Here is a 21,856-nt window from a genome sequence, read left to right as displayed (position 1 = left end):
GATGGATTGGCCCCAGGAGCTAAGTCTACTACACATACGGCAGATGGACCTGCCCCAGGAGCTGAGTCTACTACACATATGAAAGATGGATTGGCCCCAGGAGCTGAGTCTACTACATATACAGCAGATGGATCGGCCCCAGGAGCTGAGTCTACTACACATACGACAGATGGATCGGCCCCAGGAGCTGAGTCTACTACACATACGGCAGATGGATCGGCCCCAGGAGCTGAGTCTACTACACATACGGCAGATGGATCAGAACCAGGAGCTGAGTCTACTACACGTACAGCAGATGGATTGGCCCCAAGAGCTGAGTCTACTACACATATGACAGATGGATTGGCCCCAGGAGCTGAGTCTACTACACATACGGCATATGGATCGGCCCCAGGAGCTGAGTCTACTACACATACGGCAGATGGATCAGAACCAGGAGCTGAGTCTACTACACGTACAGCAGATGGATCGGCCCCAGGAGCTGAGTCTACTACACATACGGCAGATGGATCAGCCCCAGGAGCTGAGTCTACTACACATACGGCAGATGGATCGGCCCCAGGAGCTGAGTCTACTACTCATATGGCAGATGGATCAGAACCAGGAGTTGAGTCTACTACACATACGGCATATGGATCAGCCCCAGGAGCTGAGTCTACTACACATACGGCAGATGGATCAGAACCAGGAGCTGAGTCTACTACACATATGACAGATGGATTGGCCCCAGGAGCTGAGTCTACTACACATACGGCATATGGATCGGCCCCAGGAGCTGAGTCTACTACACATACGGCAGATGGATCCGAACCAGGAGCTGAGTCTACTACACATATGACAGATGGATTTGCCCCAGGAGCTGAGTCTACTACACATACGGCAGATGGATTTGCCCCAGGAGCTGAGTCTACTACACATATGACAGATGGATCGGCCCCAGGAGCTGAGTCTACTACACATACGGCAGATGGATCGGCCCCAGGATTTGAGTCTACTACACATATGACAGATGGATTGGCCCCAGGAGCTGAGTCTACTACACATATGAAAGATGGATCGGCCCCAGGAGCTGAGTCTACTACACATACGGCAGATGGATTGGCCCCAGGAGCTGAGTCTACTACACATATGACAGATGGATCGGCCCCTGGAGCTGAGTCTACTACACATATGTCAGATGGATTGGCCCCTGGAGCTGAGTCTACTACACATACGGCAGATGGATTGGCCCCAGGAGCTGAGTCTACTACACATACGGCAGATGGATTGGCCCCAGGAGCTGAGTCTACTACACATATGACAGATGGATCGGCCCCTGGAGCTGAGTCTACTACACATATGAAAGATGGATTGGCCCCAGGAGCTGAGTCTACTACACATACGACAGATGGACCGGCCCCAGGAGCTGAGTCTACTACACATACGGCAGATGGATCGGCCCCAGGAGCTGAGTCTACTACACATACGGCAGATGGATCGGCCCCAGGAGCTGAGTCTACTACACATACGGCAGATGGATCGGCCCCAGGAGCTGAGTCTACTACACATATGACAGATGGATCGGCCCCAGGAGCTGAGTCTACTACACATACGGCAGAGGGATCGGCACCAGGAGCTGAGTCTACTACACATATGACAGATGGATCGGCCCCATGAGCTGAGTCTACTACACATACGGCAGATGGATCGGCCCCAGGAGCTGAGTCTACTACACATACGGCAGATGGATCTGCCCCAGGAGCTGAGTCTACTACACATACAGCAGATGGATTTGCCCCAGGAGCTGAGTCTACTACACATACGGCAGATGGATTGGCCCCAGGAGCTGAGTCTACTACACATACGGCAGATGGATCAGTCCCAGGAGCTGAGTCTACTACACATACAGCAGATGGATCGGCCCCAGGATATGAGTCTACTACACATATGACAGATGGATCGGCCCCAGGACCTGAGTCTACTACACATACGGCAGATGGATCGGCCCCAGGAGCTGAGTCTACTACACATACAGCAGATGGATTGGCCCCAGGAGCTGAGTCTACTACACATACGGCAGATGGATCGGCCCCAGGAGCTGAGTCTACTACACATATGACAGATGGATCGACCCCAGGAGCTGAGTCTACTACACATACGGCAGATGGATCGCCCCAGGAGCTGAGTCTACTACACATACGGCAGATGGATTGGCACCAGGAGCTGAGTCTACTACACATACGGCAGATGGATCGGCCCCAGGAGCTGAGTCTACTACACATATGACAGATGGATCAGTCCCAGGAGCTGAGTCTACTACACATACGGCAGATGGATCGGCCCCAGGAGCTGAGTCTACTACACATACGGCAGATGTATCAGTCCCAGGAGCTGAGTCTACTACACATACGGCAGATGGATCGGCCCCAGGAGCTGAGTCTACTACACATACGGCAGATGGATCAGTCCCAGGAGCTGAGTCTACTACACATACAGCAGATGGATCGGTCCCAGGAGCTGAGTCTACTACACATACGGCAGATGGACCGGCCCCAGGAGCTGAGTCTACTACACATACGGCAGATGGATCGGCCCCAGGAGCTGAGTCTACTACACATACGGCAGATGGATTGGCCCCAGGAGCTAAGTCTACTACACATACGGCAGATGGATTGGCCCCAGGAGCTAAGTCTACTACACATACGGCAGATGGATTGGCCCCAGGAGCTAAGTCTACTACACATACGGCAGATGGACCTGCCCCAGGAGCTGAGTCTACTACACATATGAAAGATGGATTGGCCCCAGGAGCTAAGTCTACTACACATACGGCAGATGGATCGGCCCCAGGAGCTGAGTCTACTACACATACGGCAGATGGATTTGCCCTAGGAGCTGAGTCTACTACACATACGGCAGATGGATTGGCCCCAGGAGCTGAGTCTACTACACATACGGCAGATGGATTGGCCCCAGGAGCTGAGTCTACTACACATATGACAGATGGATCAGCCCCAGGAGCTGAGTCTACTACACATATGACAGATGGATTGGCCCCAGGAGCTGAGTCTACTACACATATGAAAGATGGATTGGCCCCAGGAGCTGAGTCTACTACACATACGGCAGATGGATTGGCCCCAGGAGCTGCGTCTACTACACATATGAAAGATGGATTGGCCCCAGGAGCTGAGTCTACTACACATATGACAGATGGATTGGCCCCAGGAGCTGAGTCTACTACACATATGAAAGATGGATTGGCCCCAGGAGCTGAGTCTACTACACATACGGCAGATGGATTGGCCCCAGGAGCTGCGTCTACTACACATATGAAAGATGGATTGGCCCCAGGAGCTGAGTCTACTACACATATGACAGATGGATTGGCCCCAGGAGCTGAGTCTACTACACATACGGCAGATGGATTGGCCCCAGGAGCTGAGTCTACTACACATATGACAGATGGATCGGCCCCAGGAGCTGAGTCTACTACACATACGGCAGATGGATCAGTCCCAGGACCTGAGTCTACTACACATACGGCAGATGGATCGGCCCCAGGAGCTGAGTCTACTACACATACGGCAGATGGATCGGCCCCAGGAGCTGAGTCTACTACACATATGACAGATGGATCGGCCCCAGGAGCTGAGTCTACTACACATACGGCAGATGGATCAGCCCCAGGAGCTGAGTCTACTACACATACGGCAGATGGATCGGCCCCAGGAGCTGAGTCTACTACACATACGGCAGATGGATCGGCCCCAGGAGCTGAGTCTACTACACATACGACAGATGGACCGGCCCCAGGAGCTGAGTCTACTACACATACGGCAGATGGATCGGCCCCAGGAGCTGAGTCTACTACACATACGGCAGATGGATCGGCCCCAGGAGCTGAGTCTACTACACATACAGCAGATGGATCGGCCCCAGGATTTGAGTCTACCACACATACGGCAGATGGATCGGCCCCAGGAGCTGAGTCTACTACACATACGGCAGATGGATCGGCACCAGGAGCTGAGTCTACTACACATATGACAGATGGATCGGCCCCAGGAGCTGAGTCTACTACACATACGGCAGATGGATCGGCCCCAGGAGCTGAGTCTACTACACATATGACAGATGGATCGGCCCCAGGAGCTGAGTCTACTACACATACGGCAGATGGATTGGCCCCAGGAGCTGAGTCTACTACACATATGACAGATGGATTGGCCCCAGGAGCTGAGTCTACTACACATATGAAAGATGGATTGGCCCCAGGAGCTGAGTCTACTACACATACGGCAGATGGATCGGACCCAGGAGCTGAGGCTACTACACATACGGCAGATGGATTGGCCCCAGGAGCTGAGTCTACTACACATATGAAAGATGGATCGGCCCCAGGAGCTGAGTCTACTACACATACGGCAGATGGATCGGACCCAGGAGCTGAGGCTACTACACATACGGCAGATGGATCGGCCCCAGGAGCTGAGTCTACTACACATACGGCAGATGGATTGGCCCCAGGAGCTGAGTCTACTACACATACGGCAGATGGATTGGCCCCAGGAGCTGAGTCTACTACACATACGGCAGATGGATCGGCCCCAGGAGCTGAGTCTACTACACATACGGCAGATGGATTGGCCCCAGGAGCTGAGTCTACTACACATATGACAGATGGATTGGCCCCAGGAGCTGAGTCTACTACACATATGAAAGATGGATTGGCCCCAGGAGCTGAGGCTACTACACATACGGCAGATGGATTGGCCCCAGGAGCTGAGTCTACTACACATACGACAGATGGACCGGCCCCAGGAGCTGAGTCTACTACACATACGGCAGATGGATCGGCCCCAGGAGCTGAGTCTACTACACATACGGCAGATGGATCGGCCCCAGGAGCTGAGTCTACTACACATACGGCAGATGGATCAGTCCCAGGAGCTGAGTCTACTACACATACAGCAGATGGATCGGCCCCAGGATATGAGTCTACTACACATATGACAGATGGATTGGCCCCAGGAGCTGAGTCTACTACACATACGGCAGATGGATTTGCCCCAGGAGCTGAGTCTACTACACATATGACAGATGGATTGGCCCCAGGAGCTGAGTCTACTACACATATGAAAGATGGATTGGCCCCAGGAGCTGAGTCTACTACACATACGGCAGATGGATCGGCCCCAGGAGCTGAGTCTACTACACATACGGCAGATGGATCGGCCCCAGGAGCTGAGTCTACTACACATACGGCAGATGGATTGGCCCCAGGAGCTGAGTCTACTACACATACGGCAGATGGATTGGCCCCAGGAGCTGAGTCTACTACACATATGAAAGATGGATTGGCCCCAGGAGCTGAGTCTACTACACATACGGCAGATGGATCGGACCCAGGAGCTGAGGCTACTACACATACGGCAGATGGATTGGCCCCAGGAGCTGAGTCTACTACACATACGGCAGATGGATCGGCCCCAGGAGCTGAGTCTACTACACATACGGCAGATGGATCGGCCCCAAGAGCTGAGTCTACTACACATACGGCAGATGGATCAGTCCCAGGAGCTGAGTCTACTACACATACAGCAGATGGATCGGCCCCAGGATATGAGTCTACTACACATATGACAGATGGATTGGCCCCAGGAGCTGAGTCTACTACACATACGGCAGATGGATCGGCCCCAGGAGCTGAGTCTACTACACATATAACAGATGGATCGGCCCCAGGAGCTGAGTCTACTACACATACGGCAGATGGATCGGCACCAGGAGCTGAGTCTACTACACATACGACAGATGGATCGGCCCCAGGAGCTGAGTCTACTACACATACGGCAGATGGATCAGTCCCAGGAGCTGAGTCTACTACACATACAGCAGATGGATCGGCCCCAGGATATGAGTCTACTACACATATGACAGATGGATTGGCCCCAGGAGCTGAGTCTACTACACATACGGCAGATGGATCGGCCCCAGGAGCTGAGTCTACTACACATACGGCAGATGGATCAGCCCCAGGAGCTGAGTCTACTACACATACGGCAGATGGATCGGCCCCAGGAGCTGAGTCTACTACACATATGACAGATGGATCGGCCCCAGGAGCTGAGTCTACTACACATACGGCAGATGGATCGGCACCAGGAGCTGAGTCTACTACACATACGGCAGATGGATCGGCCCCAGGAGCTGAGTCTACTACACATACGGCAGATGGATCGGCCCCAGGAGCTGAGTCTACTACACATACGGCAGATGGATCAGTCCCAGGAGCTGAGTCTACTACACATACGGCAGATGGATTTGCCCCAGGAGCTGAGTCTACTACACATATGACAGATGGATTGGCCCCAGGAGCTGAGTCTACTACACATATGAAAGATGGATTGGCCCCAGGAGTTGAGTCTACTACACATACGGCAGATGGATCGGCCCCAGGAGCTGAGTCTACTACACATACAGCAGATGGATCGGCCCCAGGAGCTGAGTCTACTACACATATGACAGATGGATCGGCCCCAGGAGCTGAGTCTACTACACATACGGCAGATGGATCGGCCCCAGGAGCTGAGTCTACTACACATACGGCAGATGGATCGGCCCCAGGAGCTGAGTCTACTACACATACGGCAGATGGATCAGTCCCAGGAGCTGAGTCTACTACACATATGGCAGATGGATCGGCCCCAGGAGCTGAGTCTACTACACATACGGCAGATGGATTTGCCCCAGGAGCTGAGTCTACTACACATATGACAGATGGATTGGCCCCAGGAGCTGAGTCTACTACACATATGACAGATGGATCGGCCCCAGGAGCTGAGTCTACTACACATACGGCAGATGGATTTGCCCCAGGAGCTGAGTCTACTACACATACGGCAGATGGATCGGCCCCAGGAGCTGAGTCTACTACACATATGACAGATGGATCAGTCCCAGGAGCTGAGTCTACTACACATACGGCAGATGGATTGGCCCCAGGAGCTGAGTCTACTACACATATGACAGATGGATTGGCCCCAGGAGCTGAGTCTACTACACATATGACAGATGGATCGGCCCCAGGAGCTGAGTCTACTACACATACGGCAGATGGATCGGCCCCAGGAGCTGAGTCTACTACACATATGACAGATGGATCGGCCCCAGGAGCTGAGTCTACTACACATACGGCAGATGGATCGGCACCAGGAGCTGAGTCTACTACACATACGGCAGATGGATCGGCCCCAGGAGCTGAGTCTACTACACATACGGCAGATGGATCGGCCCCAGGAGCTGAGTCTACTACACATACGGCAGATGGATCAGTCCCAGGAGCTGAGTCTACTACACATACGGCAGATGGATTTGCCCCAGGAGCTGAGTCTACTACACATATGACAGATGGATTGGCCCCAGGAGCTGAGTCTACTACACATATGAAAGATGGATTGGCCCCAGGAGTTGAGTCTACTACACATACGGCAGATGGATCGGCCCCAGGAGCTGAGTCTACTACACATACAGCAGATGGATCGGCCCCAGGAGCTGAGTCTACTACACATATGACAGATGGATCGGCCCCAGGAGCTGAGTCTACTACACATACGGCAGATGGATCGGCCCCAGGAGCTGAGTCTACTACACATACGGCAGATGGATCGGCCCCAGGAGCTGAGTCTACTACACATACGGCAGATGGATCAGTCCCAGGAGCTGAGTCTACTACACATATGGCAGATGGATTGGCCCCAGGAGCTGAGTCTACTACACATATGACAGATGGATCGGCCCCAGGAGCTGAGTCTACTACACATATGACAGATGGATCGGCCCCAGGAGCTGAGTCTACTACACATACGGCAGATGGATTTGCCCCAGGAGCTGAGTCTACTACACATACGGCAGATGGATCGGCCCCAGGAGCTGAGTCTACTACACATATGACAGATGGATCAGTCCCAGGAGCTGAGTCTACTACACATACGGCAGATGGATTGGCCCCAGGAGCTGAGTCTACTACACATATGACAGATGGATTGGCCCCAGGAGCTGAGTCTACTACACATATGACAGATGGATCGGCCCCAGGAGCTGAGTCTACTACACATATGACAGATGGATTGGCCCCTGGAGCTGAGTCTACTACACATATGACAGATGGATTGGCCCCAGGAGCTGAGTCTACTACACATATGACAGATGGATCGGCCCCAGGAGCTGAGTCTACTACACATACGGCAGATGGATCAGTCCCAGGAGCTGAGTCTACTACACATACGGCAGATGGATCGGCCCCAGGAGCTGAGTCTACTACACATATGGCAGATGGATCGGCCCCAGGAGCTGAGTCTACTACACATACGGCAGATGGATTTGCCCCAGGAGCTGAGTCTACTACACATATGACAGATGGATTGGCCCCAGGAGCTGAGTCTACTACACATATGAAAGATGGATTGGCCCCAGGAGCTGAGTCTACTACACATACGGCAGATGGACCTGCCCCAGGAGCTGAGTCTACTACACATATGAAAGATGGATTGGCCCCAGGAGCTGAGTCTACTACACATACGGCAGATGGACCGGCCCCAGGAGCTGAGTCTACTACACATACGGCAGATGGATCGGCCCCAGGAGCTGAGTCTACTACACATACGGCAGATGGATTTGCCCCAGGAGCTGAGTCTACTACACATACGGCAGATGGATTGGCCCCAGGAGCTGAGTCTACTACACATACGGCAGATGGATCGGCCCCAGGAGCTGAGTCTACTACACATACGGCAGATGGATTTGCCCCAGGAGCTGAGTCTACTACACATATGACAGATGGATTGGCCCCAGGAGCTGAGTCTACTACACATATGAAAGATAGATTGGCCCCAGGAGCTGAGTCTACTACACATATGACAGATGGATCAGTCCCAGGAGCTGAGTCTACTACACATACAGCAGATGGATCGGCCCCAGGAGCTGAGTCTACTACACATATGAAAGATGGATTGGCCCCAGGAGCTGAGTCTACTACACATACGGCAGATGGATCGGCCCCAGGAGCTGAGTCTACTACACATACGGCAGATGGATTTGCCCCAGGAGCTGAGTCTACTACACATACGGCAGATGGATTGGCCCCAGGAGCTGAGTCTACTACACATACGGCAGATGGATCAGTCCCAGGAGCTGAGTCTACTACACATACGGCAGATGGATTTGCCCCAGGAGCTGAGTCTACTACACATATGACAGATGGATCAGTCCCAGGAGCTGAGTCTACTACACATACAGCAGATGGATCGGCCCCAGGATATGAGTCTACTACACATACGGCAGATGGATCAGTCCCAGGAGCTGAGTCTACTACACATACGGCAGATGGATCGGCACCAGGAGCTGAGTCTACTACACATATGACAGATGGATCGGCCCCAGGAGCTGAGTCTACTACACATATGACAGATGGATTGGCACCAGGAGCTGAGTCTACTACACATATGACAGATGGATCGGCACCAGGAGCTGAATCTACTACACATATGACAGATGGATTGGCACCAGGAGCTGAGTCTACTACACATACGGCAGATGGATCGGCCCCAGGAGCTGAGTCTACTACACATATGACAGATGGATCGGCCCCAGGAGCTGAGTCTACTACACATACGGCAGATGGATTGGCCCCAGGAGCTGAGTCTACTACACATATGACAGATGGATCGGCCCCAGGAGCTGAGTCTACTACACATACGGCAGATGGATCGGCCCCAGGAGCTGAGTCTACTACACATATGACAGATGGATCGGCCCCAGGAGCTGAGTCTACTACACATACGGCAGATGGATTGGCACCAGGAGCTGAGTCTACTACACATATGACAGATGGATCGGCCCCAGGAGCTGAGTCTACTACACATACGACAGATGGATCGGCCCCAGGAGCTGAGTCTACTACACATATGACAGATGGATCGGCCCCAGGAGCTGAGTCTACACATACGGCAGATGGATCGGCCCCAGGAGCTGAGTCTACTACACATACGGCAGATGGATCGGCCCCAGGAGCTGAGTCTACTACACATATGGCAGATGGATCGGCCCCAGGAGCTGAGTCTACTACACATACGGCAGATGGATCGGCCCCAGGAGCTGAGTCTACTACACATACGGCAGATGGATCGGCCCCAGGAGCTGAGTCTACTACACATACGGCAGATGGATCGGCCCCAGGAGCTGAGTCTACTACACATATGGCAGATGGATCGGCCCCAGGAGCTGAGTCTACTACACATACGGCAGATGGATCGGCCCCAGGAGCTGAGTCTACTACACATACGGCAGATGTATCAGTCCCAGGAGCTGAGTCTACTACACATACAGCAGATGGATCGGCCCCAGGAGCTGAGTCTACTACACATACGGCAGATGGATCAGCCCCAGGAGCTGAGTCTACTACACATACAGCAGATGGATCGGCCCCAGGAGCTGAGTCTACTACACATACGGCAGATGGATCAGCCCCAGGAGCTGAGTCTACTACACATACGGCAGATTTATCAGTCCCAGGAGCTGAGTCTACTACACATACAGCAGATGGATCGGTCCCAGGAGCTGAGTCTACTACACATACGGCAGATGGACCGGCCCCAGGAGCTGAGTCTACTACACATATGGCAGATGGATTGGCCCCAGGAGCTGAGTCTACTACACATATGACAGATGGATCGGCCCCAGGAGCTGAGTCTACTACACATATGACAGATGGATCAGTCCCTGGAGCTGAGTCTACTACAAATACGGCAGATGGATCGGCCCCAGGAGCTGAGTCTACTACACATATGACAGATGGATTGGCCCCAGGAGCTGAGTCTACTACACATACGGCAGATGGATCGGCCCCAGGAGCTGAGTCTACTACACATACGACAGATGGATCGGCCCCAGGAGCTGAGTCTACTACACATATGACAGATGGATCGGCCCCAGGAGCTGAGTCTACTACACATACGGCAGATGGATCGGCCCCAGGAGCTGAGTCTACTACACATACGGCAGATGGATCGGCCCCAGGAGCTGAGTCTACTACACATACGGCAGATGGATCTGCCCCAGGAGCTGAGTCTACTACACATATGAAAGATGGATTGGCCCCAGGAGCTGAGTCTACTACACATACGGCAGATGGATCGGCCCCAGGAACTGAGTCTACTACACATACGGCAGATGGATTGGCCCCAGGAGCTGAGTCTACTACACATATGACAGATGGATTTGCCCCAGGAGTTGAGTCTACTACACATACGGCAGATGGATTGGCCCCAGGAGCTGAGTCTACTACACATACGGCAGATGGATCGGCCCCAGCAGCTGAGTCTACTACACATATGACAGATGGATCGGCCCCAGGAGCTGAGTCTACTACACATACGGCAGATGGATCGGCCCCAGGAGCTGAGTCTACTACACATACGGTAGATGGATCGGCCCCAGGAGCTCAGTCTACTACACATATGACAGATGGACCGGCCCCAGGAGCTGAGTCTATTACACATACGGCAGATGGATCAGTCCCAGGAGCTGAGTCTACTACACATATGACAGATGGATTTGCCCCAGGAGTTGAGTCTACTACACATACGGCATATGGATTGGCCCCAGGAGCTGAGTCTACTACACATACGGCATATGGATCAGCCCCAGGGGCTGAGTCTACTACACATACGGCAGATGGATCAGAACCAGGAGCTGAGTCTACTACACATACGGCAGATGGATCGGCCCCAGGAGCTGAGTCTACTACACATACGGCAGATGGATCGGCCCCAGGAGCTGAGTCTACTACACACATGACAGATGGATCAGAACCAGGAGCTGAGTCTACTACACATACGGCAGATGGATCGGCCCCAGGAGCTGAGTCTACTACACATACGGCAGATGGATCGGCCCCAGGAGCTGAGTCTACTACAAATACGGCAGATGGATTTGCCCCAGGAGCTGAGTCTACTACACATATGGCAGATGGATTGGCCCCAGGAGCTGAGTCTACTACACATACGGCAGATGGATTTGCCCCAGGAGCTGAGTCTACTACACATACGGCAGATGGATTGGCCCCAGGAGCTGAGTCTACTACACATACGGCAGATGGATCGGCCCCAGGAGCTGAGTCTACTACACATAAGACAGATGGACCGGCCCCAGGAGCTGAGTCTACTACACATATGACAGATGGATTGGCCCCAGGAGCTGAGTCTACTACACATACGGCAGATGGATTGGCCCCAGGAGCTGAGTCTACTACACATACGGCAGATGGATTGGCCCCAGGAGCTGAGTCTACTACACATACGGCAGATGGATCAGTCCCAGGAGCTGAGTCTACTACACATATGGCAGATGGACCAGTCCCAGGAGCTGAGTCTACTACACATACGGCAGATGGATCGGCCCCAGGAGCTGAGTCTACTACACATACGGCAGATGGATTGGCCCCAGGAGCTGAGTCTACTACACATACGGCAGATGGATCAGTCCCAGGAGCTGAGTCTACTACACATATGGCAGATGGACCAGTCCCAGGAGCTGAGTCTACTACACATACGGCAGATGGATCAGTCCCAGGAGCTGAGTCTACTACACATATGGCAGATGGATCAGTCCCAGGAGCTGAGTCTACTACACATATGACAGATGGATCGGCCCCAGGAGCTGAGTCTACTACACATACGGCAGATGGATCGGCCCCAGGAGCTGAGTCTACTACACATACGGCAGATGGATTGGCCCCAGGAGCTGAGTCTACTACACATATGACAGATGGACCGGCCCCAGGAGCTGAGTCTACTACACATACGGCAGATGGATCGGCCCCAGGAGCTGAGTCTACTACACATACGGCAGATGGATCGGCCCCAGGAGCTGAGTCTACTACACATACGGCAGATGGATCGGCCCCAGGAGCTGAGTCTACTACACATACGGCAGATGGACCGGCCCCAGGAGCTGAGTCTACTACACATACGGCAGATGGATTGGCCCCAGGAGCTGAGTCTACTACACATACGGCAGATGGATCGGCCCCAGGAGCTGAGTCTACTACTCATATGGCAGATGGATTGGCCCCAGGAGCTGAGTCTACTACACATACGGCAGATGGATTGGCCCCAGGAGCTGAGTCTACTACACATATGACAGATGGATCGGCCCCAGGAGCTGAGTCTACTACACATACGGCAGATGGATTGGCCCCAGGAGCTGAGTCTACTACACATACGGCAGATGGATCGGCCCCAGGAGCTGAGTCTACTACACATACGGCAGATGGATCGGCCCCAGGAGCTGAGTCTACTACACATACGGCAGATGGATTGGCCCCAGGAGCTGAGTCTACTACACATACGGCAGATGGATCAGCCCCAGGAGCTGAGTCTACTACACATACGGCAGATGGATCGGCCCCAGGAGCTGAGTCTACTACACATATGACAGATGGACCGGCCCCAGGAGCTGAGTCTACTACACATACGGCAGATGGATCAGTCCCAGGACCTGAGTCTACTACACATATGACAGATGGATCGGCCCCAGGACCTGAGTCTACTACACGTACGGCAGATGGATCGGCCCCAGGACCTGAGTCTACTACACATATGGCAGATGGACCAGTCCCAGGAGCTGAGTCTACTACACATATGGCAGATGGATTGGCCCCAGGAGCTGAGTCTACTACACATACGGCAGATGGATCAGTCCCAGGAGCTGAGTCTACTACACATATGACAGATGGATCGGCCCCAGGAGCTGAGTCTACTACACATATGGCAGATGGACCAGTCCCAGGAGCTGAGTCTACTACACATATGACAGATGGATTGGCCCCAGGAGCTGAGTCTACTACACATACGGCAGATGGATCAGTCCCAGGAGCTGAGTCTACTACACATATGACAGATGGATCGGCCCCTGGAGCTGAGTCTACTACACATACGGCAGATGGATGGCCAGGAGCTGAGTCTACTACACATACGGCAGATGGATCAGCCCCAGGAGCTGAGTCTACTACACATACGGCAGATGGATCGGTCCCAGGAGCTGAGTCTACTACACATACCGCAGATGGATTGGCCCCAGGAGCTGAGTCTACTACACATACGGCAGATGGATCGGTCCCAGGAGCTGAGTCTACTACACATACGGCAGATGGATCGGCCCCAGGAGCTAAGTCTACTACACATACGGCAGATGGATCGGTCCCAGGAGCTGAGTCTACTACACATATGACAGATGGATCGGCCCCAGGAGCTGAGTCTACTACACATACGGCAGATGGATCGGCCCCAGGACCTGAGTCTACTACACATACGGCAGATGGATTGGCCCCAGGAGCTGAGTCTACTACACATACGGCAGATGGATCGGCCCCAGGAGCTGAGTCTACTACACATACGGCAGATGGATCGGTCCCAGGAGCTGAGTCTACTACACATATGACAGATGGATCGGCCCCAGGAGCTGAGTCTACTACACATACGGCAGATGGATCGGCCCCAGGACCTGAGTCTACTACACATACGGCAGATTTATCAGTCCCAGGAGCTGAGTCTACTACACATACGGCAGATGGATTGGCCCCAGGAGCTGAGTCTACTACACATACGGCAGATGGATCAGTCCCAGGAGCTGAGTCTACTACACATACGGCAGATGGATCGGCCCCAGGAGCTGAGTCTACTACACATACGGTAGATGGATCAGTCCCAGGAGCTGAGTCTACTACACATACGGCAGATGGATCAGTCCCAGGAGCTGAGTCTACTACACATACGGCAGATGGATCGGCCCCAGGAGCTGAGTCTACTACACATACGGTAGATGGATCAGTCCCAGGAGCTGAGTCTACTACACATACGGCAGATGGATCAGCCCCAGGAGCTGAGTCTACTACACATATGACAGATGGATCGGCCCAAGGAGCTGAGTCTACTACACATACGGCAGATGGATCGGTCCCAGGAGCTGAGTCTACTACACATACGGCAGATGGATCTGCCCCAGGAGCTGAGTCTACTACACATACGGTAGATGGATCAGTCCCAGGAGCTGAGTCTACTACACATACGGCAGATGGATCAGCCCCAGGAGCTGAGTCTACTACACATACGGCAGATGGATCGGCCCCAGGAGCTGAGTCTACTACACATACGGCAGATGGATCAGTCCCAGGAGCTGAGTCTACTACACATATGGCAGATGGATTGGCCCCAGGAGCTGAGTCTACTACACATACGGCAGATGGATTGGCCCCAGGAGCTGAGTCTACTACACATATGACAGATGGATTGGCCCCAGGAGCTGAGTCTACTACACATACAGCAGATGGATCAGTCCCAGGAGCTGAGTCTACTACACATATGACAGATGGATCGGCCCCTGGAGCTGAGTCTACTACACATACGGCAGATGGATTGGCCCCAGGAGCTGAGTCTACTACACATACGGCAGATGTATCAGTCCCAGGAGCTGAGTCTACTACACATACGGCAGATGGATCGGCCCCAGGAGCTGAGTCTACTACACATACGGCAGATGGATCAGTCCCAGGAGCTGAGTCTACTACACATACGGCAGATGGATCGGCCCCAGGAGCTGAGTCTACTACACATACGGCAGATGGATCGGTCCCAGGAGCTGAGTCTACTACACATACGGCAGATGGATTGGCCCCAGGAGCTGAGTCTACTACACATACGGCAGATGGATCGGTCCCAGGAGCTGAGTCTACTACACATACGGCAGATGGATCGGTCCCAGGAGCTGAGTCTACTACACATACGGCAGATGGATTGGCCCCAGGAGCTGAGTCTACTACACATACGGCAGATGGATCAGTCCCAGGAGCTGAGTCTACTACACATACGGCAGATGGATCGGCCCCAGGAGCTGAGTCTACTACACATACGACAGATGGATCGGCACCAGGAGCTGAGTCTACTACACATACGGCAGATGGATCGGCCCCAGGAGCTGAGTCTACTACACATACGGCAGATGGATCGGTCCCAGGAGCTGAGTCTACTACACATACGGCAGATGGATCGGCCCCAGGAGCTGAGTCTACTACACATACGGCAGATGGATTTGCCCCAGGAGCTGAGTCTACTACACATACGGCAGATGGATCGGCCCCAGGAGCTGAGTCTACTACACATACAGCAGATGGATCGGCCCCAGGAGCTGAGTCTACTACACATATGACAGATGGATCGGCCCCAGGAGCTGAGTCTACTACACATACGGCAGATGGATTTGCCCCAGGAGCTGAGTCTACTACACATACGGCAGATGGATTGGCCCCAGGAGCTGAGTCTACTACACATACGGCAGATGGATTTGCCCCAGGAGCTGAGTCTACTACACATACGGCAGATGGATTGGCCCCAGGAGCTGAGTCTACTACACATATGACAGATGGATTGGCCCCAGGAGCTGAGTCTACTACACATATGACAGATGGATTGGCCCCAGGAGCTGAGTCTACTACACATACGGCAGATGGATCGGCCCCAGGAGCTGAGTCTACTACACATACAACAGATGGACCGGCCCCAGGAGCTGAGTCTACTACACATACGGCAGATGGATCGGCCCCAGGAGCTGAGTCTACTACACATACGGCAGATGGATCGGCCCCAGGAGCTGAGTCTACTACACATACGGCAGATGGATCGGCCCCAGGAGCTGAGTCTACTACACATACGACAGATGGACCGGCCCTAGGAGCTGAGTCTACTACACATACGGCAGATGGATCGGCCCCAGGAGCTGAGTCTACTACACATACGGCAGATGGATCAGTCCCATGTGCTGAGTCTGCTACACATACGGCAGATGGATCGGCCCCAGGAGCTGAGTCTACTACACATATGACAGATGGATCTGCCCCAGGAGCTGAGTCTACTACACATACGGCAGATGAATCTGCCCCAGGAGCTGAGTCTACTACACATACGGCAGATGGATTGGCCCCAGGAGCTGAGTCTACTACACATATGACAGATGGATCGGCCCCAGGAGCTGAGTCTACTACACATATGACAGATGGATTGGCCCCAGGAGCTGAGTCTACTACACATACGGCAGATGGATTTGTCCCAGGAGCTGAGTCTACTACACATACGGCAGATGGATTTGTCCCAGGAGCTGAGTCTACTACATATACGGCAGATGGATCGGCCCCAGGAGTTGAGTCTACTACACATATGGCAGATGGACCAGTCCCAGGAGCTGAGTCTACTACACATACGGCAGATGGATCGGCCCCAGGAGCTGAGTCTACTACACATATGACAGATGGACCGGCCCCAGGAGCTGAGTCTACTACACATACGGCAGATGGATCAGTCCCAGGAGCTGAGTCTACTACAGATACGGCAGATGGATTGGCCCCAGGAGCTGAGTCTACTACACATACGGCAGATGGATCGGCCCCAGGAGCTGAGTCTACTACACATACGGCAGATGGACCAGTCCCAGGAGCTGAGTCTACTACACATACGGCAGATGGATCGGCCCCAGGAGCTGAGTCTACTACACATATGGCAGATGGACCAGTCCCAGGAGCTGAGTCTACTACACATACGGCAGATGGATCAGTCCCAGGAGCTGAGTCTACTACACATACGGCAGATGGATTGGCCCCAGGAGCTGAGTCTACTACACATACGGCAGATGGATTGGCCCCAGGAGCTGAGTCTACTACACATATGACAGATGGATCGGCCCCAGGAGCTGAGTCTACTACACATACGGCAGATGGATTGGCCCCAGGAGCTGAGTCTACTACACATACGGCAGATGGATTGGCCCCAGGAGCTGAGTCTACTACACATACGGCAGATGGATCGGCCCCAGGAGCTGAGTCTACTACACATACGGCAGATGGATCAGTCCCAGGAGCTGAGTCTACTATAGATACGGCAGATGGATTGGCCCCAGGAGCTGAGTCTACTACACATACGGCAGATGGATTGGCCCCAGGAGCTGAGTCTACTACACATATGACAGATGGATCGGCCCCTGGAGCTGAGTCTACTACACATACGGCAGATGGATTGGCCCCAGGAGCTGAGTCTACTACACATACGGCAGATGGATTGGCCCCAGGAGCTGAGTCTACTACACATACGGCAGATGGATTGGCCCCAGGAGCTGAGTCTACTACACATACGGCAGATGGATCGGCCCCAGGAGCTGAGTCTACTACACATACGGCAGATGGATTGGCCCCAGGAGCTGAGTCTACTACACATATGACAGATGGACCGGCCCCAGGAGCTGAGTCTACTACACATACGGCAGATGGATCGGCCCCAGGAGCTGAGTCTACTACACATATGACAGATGGATCGGCCCCAGAAGCTGAGTCTACTACACATACGGCAGATGGATTGGCCCCAGGAGCTGAGTCTACTACACATACGGCAGATGGATCGGCCCCAGGAGCTGAGTCTACTACACATACGGCAGATGGATTGGCCCCAGGAGCTGAGTCTACTACACATATGACAGATGGACCGGCCCCAGGAGCTGAGTCTACTACACATACGGCAGATGGATCGGCCCCAGGAGCTGAGTCTACTACACATACGGCAGATGGATTGGCCCCAGGAGCTGAGTCTACTACACATATGACAGATGGATCGGCCCCAGGAGCTGAGTCTACTACTCATATGGCAGATGGATTGGCCCCAGGAGCTGAGTCTACTACACATACGGCAGATGGATTGGCCCCAGGAGCTGAGTCTACTACACATACGGCAGATGGATCGGCCCCAGGAGCTGAGTCTACTACACATACGGCAGATGGATTGGCCCCAGGAGCTGAGTCTACTACACATATGACAGATGGACCGGCCCCAGGAGCTGAGTCTACTACACATACGGCAGATGGATCAGTCCCAGGAGCTGAGTCTACTACACATATGGCAGATGGATTGGCCCCAGGAGCTGAGTCTACTACACATATGGCAGATGGACCAGTCCCAGGAGCTGAGTCTACTACACATACGGCAGATGGATCGGCCCCAGGAGCTGAGTCTACTACACATACGGCAGATGGACCAGTCCCAGGAGCTGAGTCTACTACACATACGGCAGATGGATCGGCCCCAGGAGCTGAGTCTACTACACATACGGCAGATGGATCAGCCCCAGGAGCTGAGTCTACTACACATACGGCAGATGGATCAGTCCCAGGAGCTGAGTCTACTACACATACGGCAGATGGATCAGCCCCAGGAGCTGAGTCTACTACACATACGGCAGATGGATCGGCCCCAGGAGCTGAGTCTACTACACATACGGCAGATGGATCGGTCCCAGGAGCTGAGTCTACTACACATACGGCAGATGGATCGGCCCCAGGAGCTTAGTCTACTACACATACGGTAGATGGATCAGTCCCAGGAGCTGAGTCTACTACACATACGGCAGATGGATCGGCCCCAGGAGCTGAGTCTACTACACATACGGCAGATGGATCGGTCCCAGGAGCTGAGTCTACTACACATACGGCAGATGGATCGGCCCCAGGAGCTGAGTCTACTACACATACGGCAGATGGATCGGCCCCAGGAGCTGAGTCTACTACACATACGGCAGATGGATCAGCCCCAGGAGCTGAGTCTACTACACATACGGCAGATGGATCGGCCCCAGGAGCTGAGTCTACTACACATACGGCAGATGGATCGGCCCCAGGAGCTGAGTCTACTACACATACGGCAGATGGATCAGCCCCAGGAGCTGAGTCTACTACACATACGGCAGATGGATCGGCCCCAGGAGCTGAGTCTACTACACATACGGCAGATGGATCGGTCCCAGGAGCTGAGTCTACTACACATATGACAGATGGATCGGCCCCAGGAGCTGAGTCTACTACACATATGACAGATGGATTGGCCCCAGGAGCTGAGTCTACTACACATATGACAGATGGATTGTCCCCAGGAGCTGAGTCTACTACACATATGACAGATGGATCGGCCCCAGGAGCTGAGTCTACTACACATACGGCAGATGGATTGGCCCCAGGAGCTGAGTCTACTACACATATGACAGATGGATTGGCCCCAGGAGCTGAGTCTACTACACATACCGCAGATGGATTGGCCCCAGGAGCTGAGTCTACTACACATATGACAGATGGATTGGCCCCAGGAGCTGAGTCTACTACACATATGACAGATGGATTGGCCCCAGGAGCTGAGTCTACTACACATATGACAGATGGATTGTCCCCAGGAGCTGAGTCTACTACACATACGGCAGATGGATCGGCCCCAGGAGCTGAGTCTACTACACATACCGCAGATGGATCGGCCCCAGGAGCTGAGTCTACTACACATACGGCAGATGGATCGGCCCCAGGAGCTGTCAGGGTTCTCTCGTATCGGCGGTTTGCATACACGCGGTCACATGCTGACTAGACATGCATGGCCTCACTCAATGAAAATGAATTGAGCGAGGCCAGACAAGTCTAGTCAGAATGAGTCCAGAACTATACAAATCTTATACTTGAGCAAAGGAGATTCCTAAAGGTGAGCAGTGCATGCACTGTGAGAATTCAGAAGCTGCAGTCCCCTATAGTTTGTGTGTAATATCCTCACTGTCAGGATTCAGCTCTGCAGGTTCCAGCAGTCATCACATGGCCGCTTCACTCATATGCGATTTTCATACTTACGGTCACGTGACAACGAGCTTCTCCTCTCCTCATAGTTTTACACTGATCATTGAGATTGAGAGAATTAGGGAGAGCAGCTGTGACTGTGTAAATCACACATGTGCTTGGGGGGTGGGGAGGGGGGGCAAATTGAATTCTTGCCTCAGGTGCCAGAAAACCTGTATACACCTCTGCCCTTTACAATGAGCAGATCTGAAAACATCCCCCCAATGGACCCCAGAAATCAGTTGTTATCCATGGGTAAGCCTGACCTTAAGTGTTCAGTTTCCCAGCAGCGCCTCCACAGGGGAAGTGAAGTATTGCACAGTGTCCATTCTGATCAGTGGATTTATGTGTCATGTAGGACAGGATGGGTCAACAGAGCACACAATTCACCATTTCTAACCATTCTCTCATCCGACCAAGAAAAGAGGATCCAAACACAACAACCCCTCCCCCCTTAATAACTCCCTAATAAAATATTACAGGGGATTTCTATACTCAAGATATAAATAATGTGAATTCTCCAGTTCTGTCTCTGCTTAAGGGAAGTGAAACTTACAGAGGACGCGCAGAGTCACCGGGGGGGAGGTGCTGCTTCCATGGCTGTTTTGAGCTTTGCAGAAATAGGAACCCGAGTCGGTTTTGGACAATCTGAAGAAGACAAGTTCTTTCTCTCTCATATCTTCTCTCAACCTTTTGTTGTCTTTATACCAGGAATATGTGGTTCCTTTCTCCGAGCCCCGGGTTGCTTTACACGCCATGGTGACCTCTTTGCCTTCTTCTGTCTCAGGCGATGGTGTGATTACCACCCTAGCAGCTGTAAAAAAAAGAAATGAAATCTGTAAATCTGTGCTGTCAGTCAATGGGAATTCAACCTTTAGGAGAAATAACATTCCAAAGATTGAAAAAGGCAACGCTAGAATTACGTTAGGGGATCGAACCCAATGTTCTCATGTTCTTTCTAAGTTTCTACATCTGTTTCGTCCCAGATTCCAAAAAAACATTTTATTGGTCGGTTGGCCAAAATGTGTTGAGATCTGGACTGTCAGTCAGTGAGATGGTTATGGATGTGTAAGAATATTCATATTTACGAAATACCATGGCCAAATTACCACAAGTTGGGAAAGACTGAACAAACCA

At 53.0% G+C, this 21,856-nt stretch overlaps 1 protein-coding gene across 1 annotated transcript in view; it reads right to left on the bottom strand.

The window, feature by feature from the left end:
* SIGLEC1 (sialic acid binding Ig like lectin 1) overlaps window positions 1-21,856 on the bottom strand; it is a 181,855-nt gene that overhangs the window by 119,523 nt on the left and 40,476 nt on the right. The window contains exon 8 of the mRNA XM_069745100.1: window positions 21,276-21,533. Coding sequence (XP_069601201.1) covers window positions 21,276-21,533 — 258 coding nt within the window. The remainder of the gene's footprint in view (window positions 1-21,275; window positions 21,534-21,856) is intronic.

Source organism: Ranitomeya imitator, chromosome 1 (assembly GCF_032444005.1).
Source record: "Ranitomeya imitator isolate aRanImi1 chromosome 1, aRanImi1.pri, whole genome shotgun sequence".
In the NCBI taxonomy this organism is placed as follows: Eukaryota; Metazoa; Chordata; class Amphibia; order Anura; family Dendrobatidae; genus Ranitomeya; species Ranitomeya imitator.
Note: the sequence above shows the minus strand (reverse complement) of the source record. Positions and strands in the feature narration are given on the sequence as shown.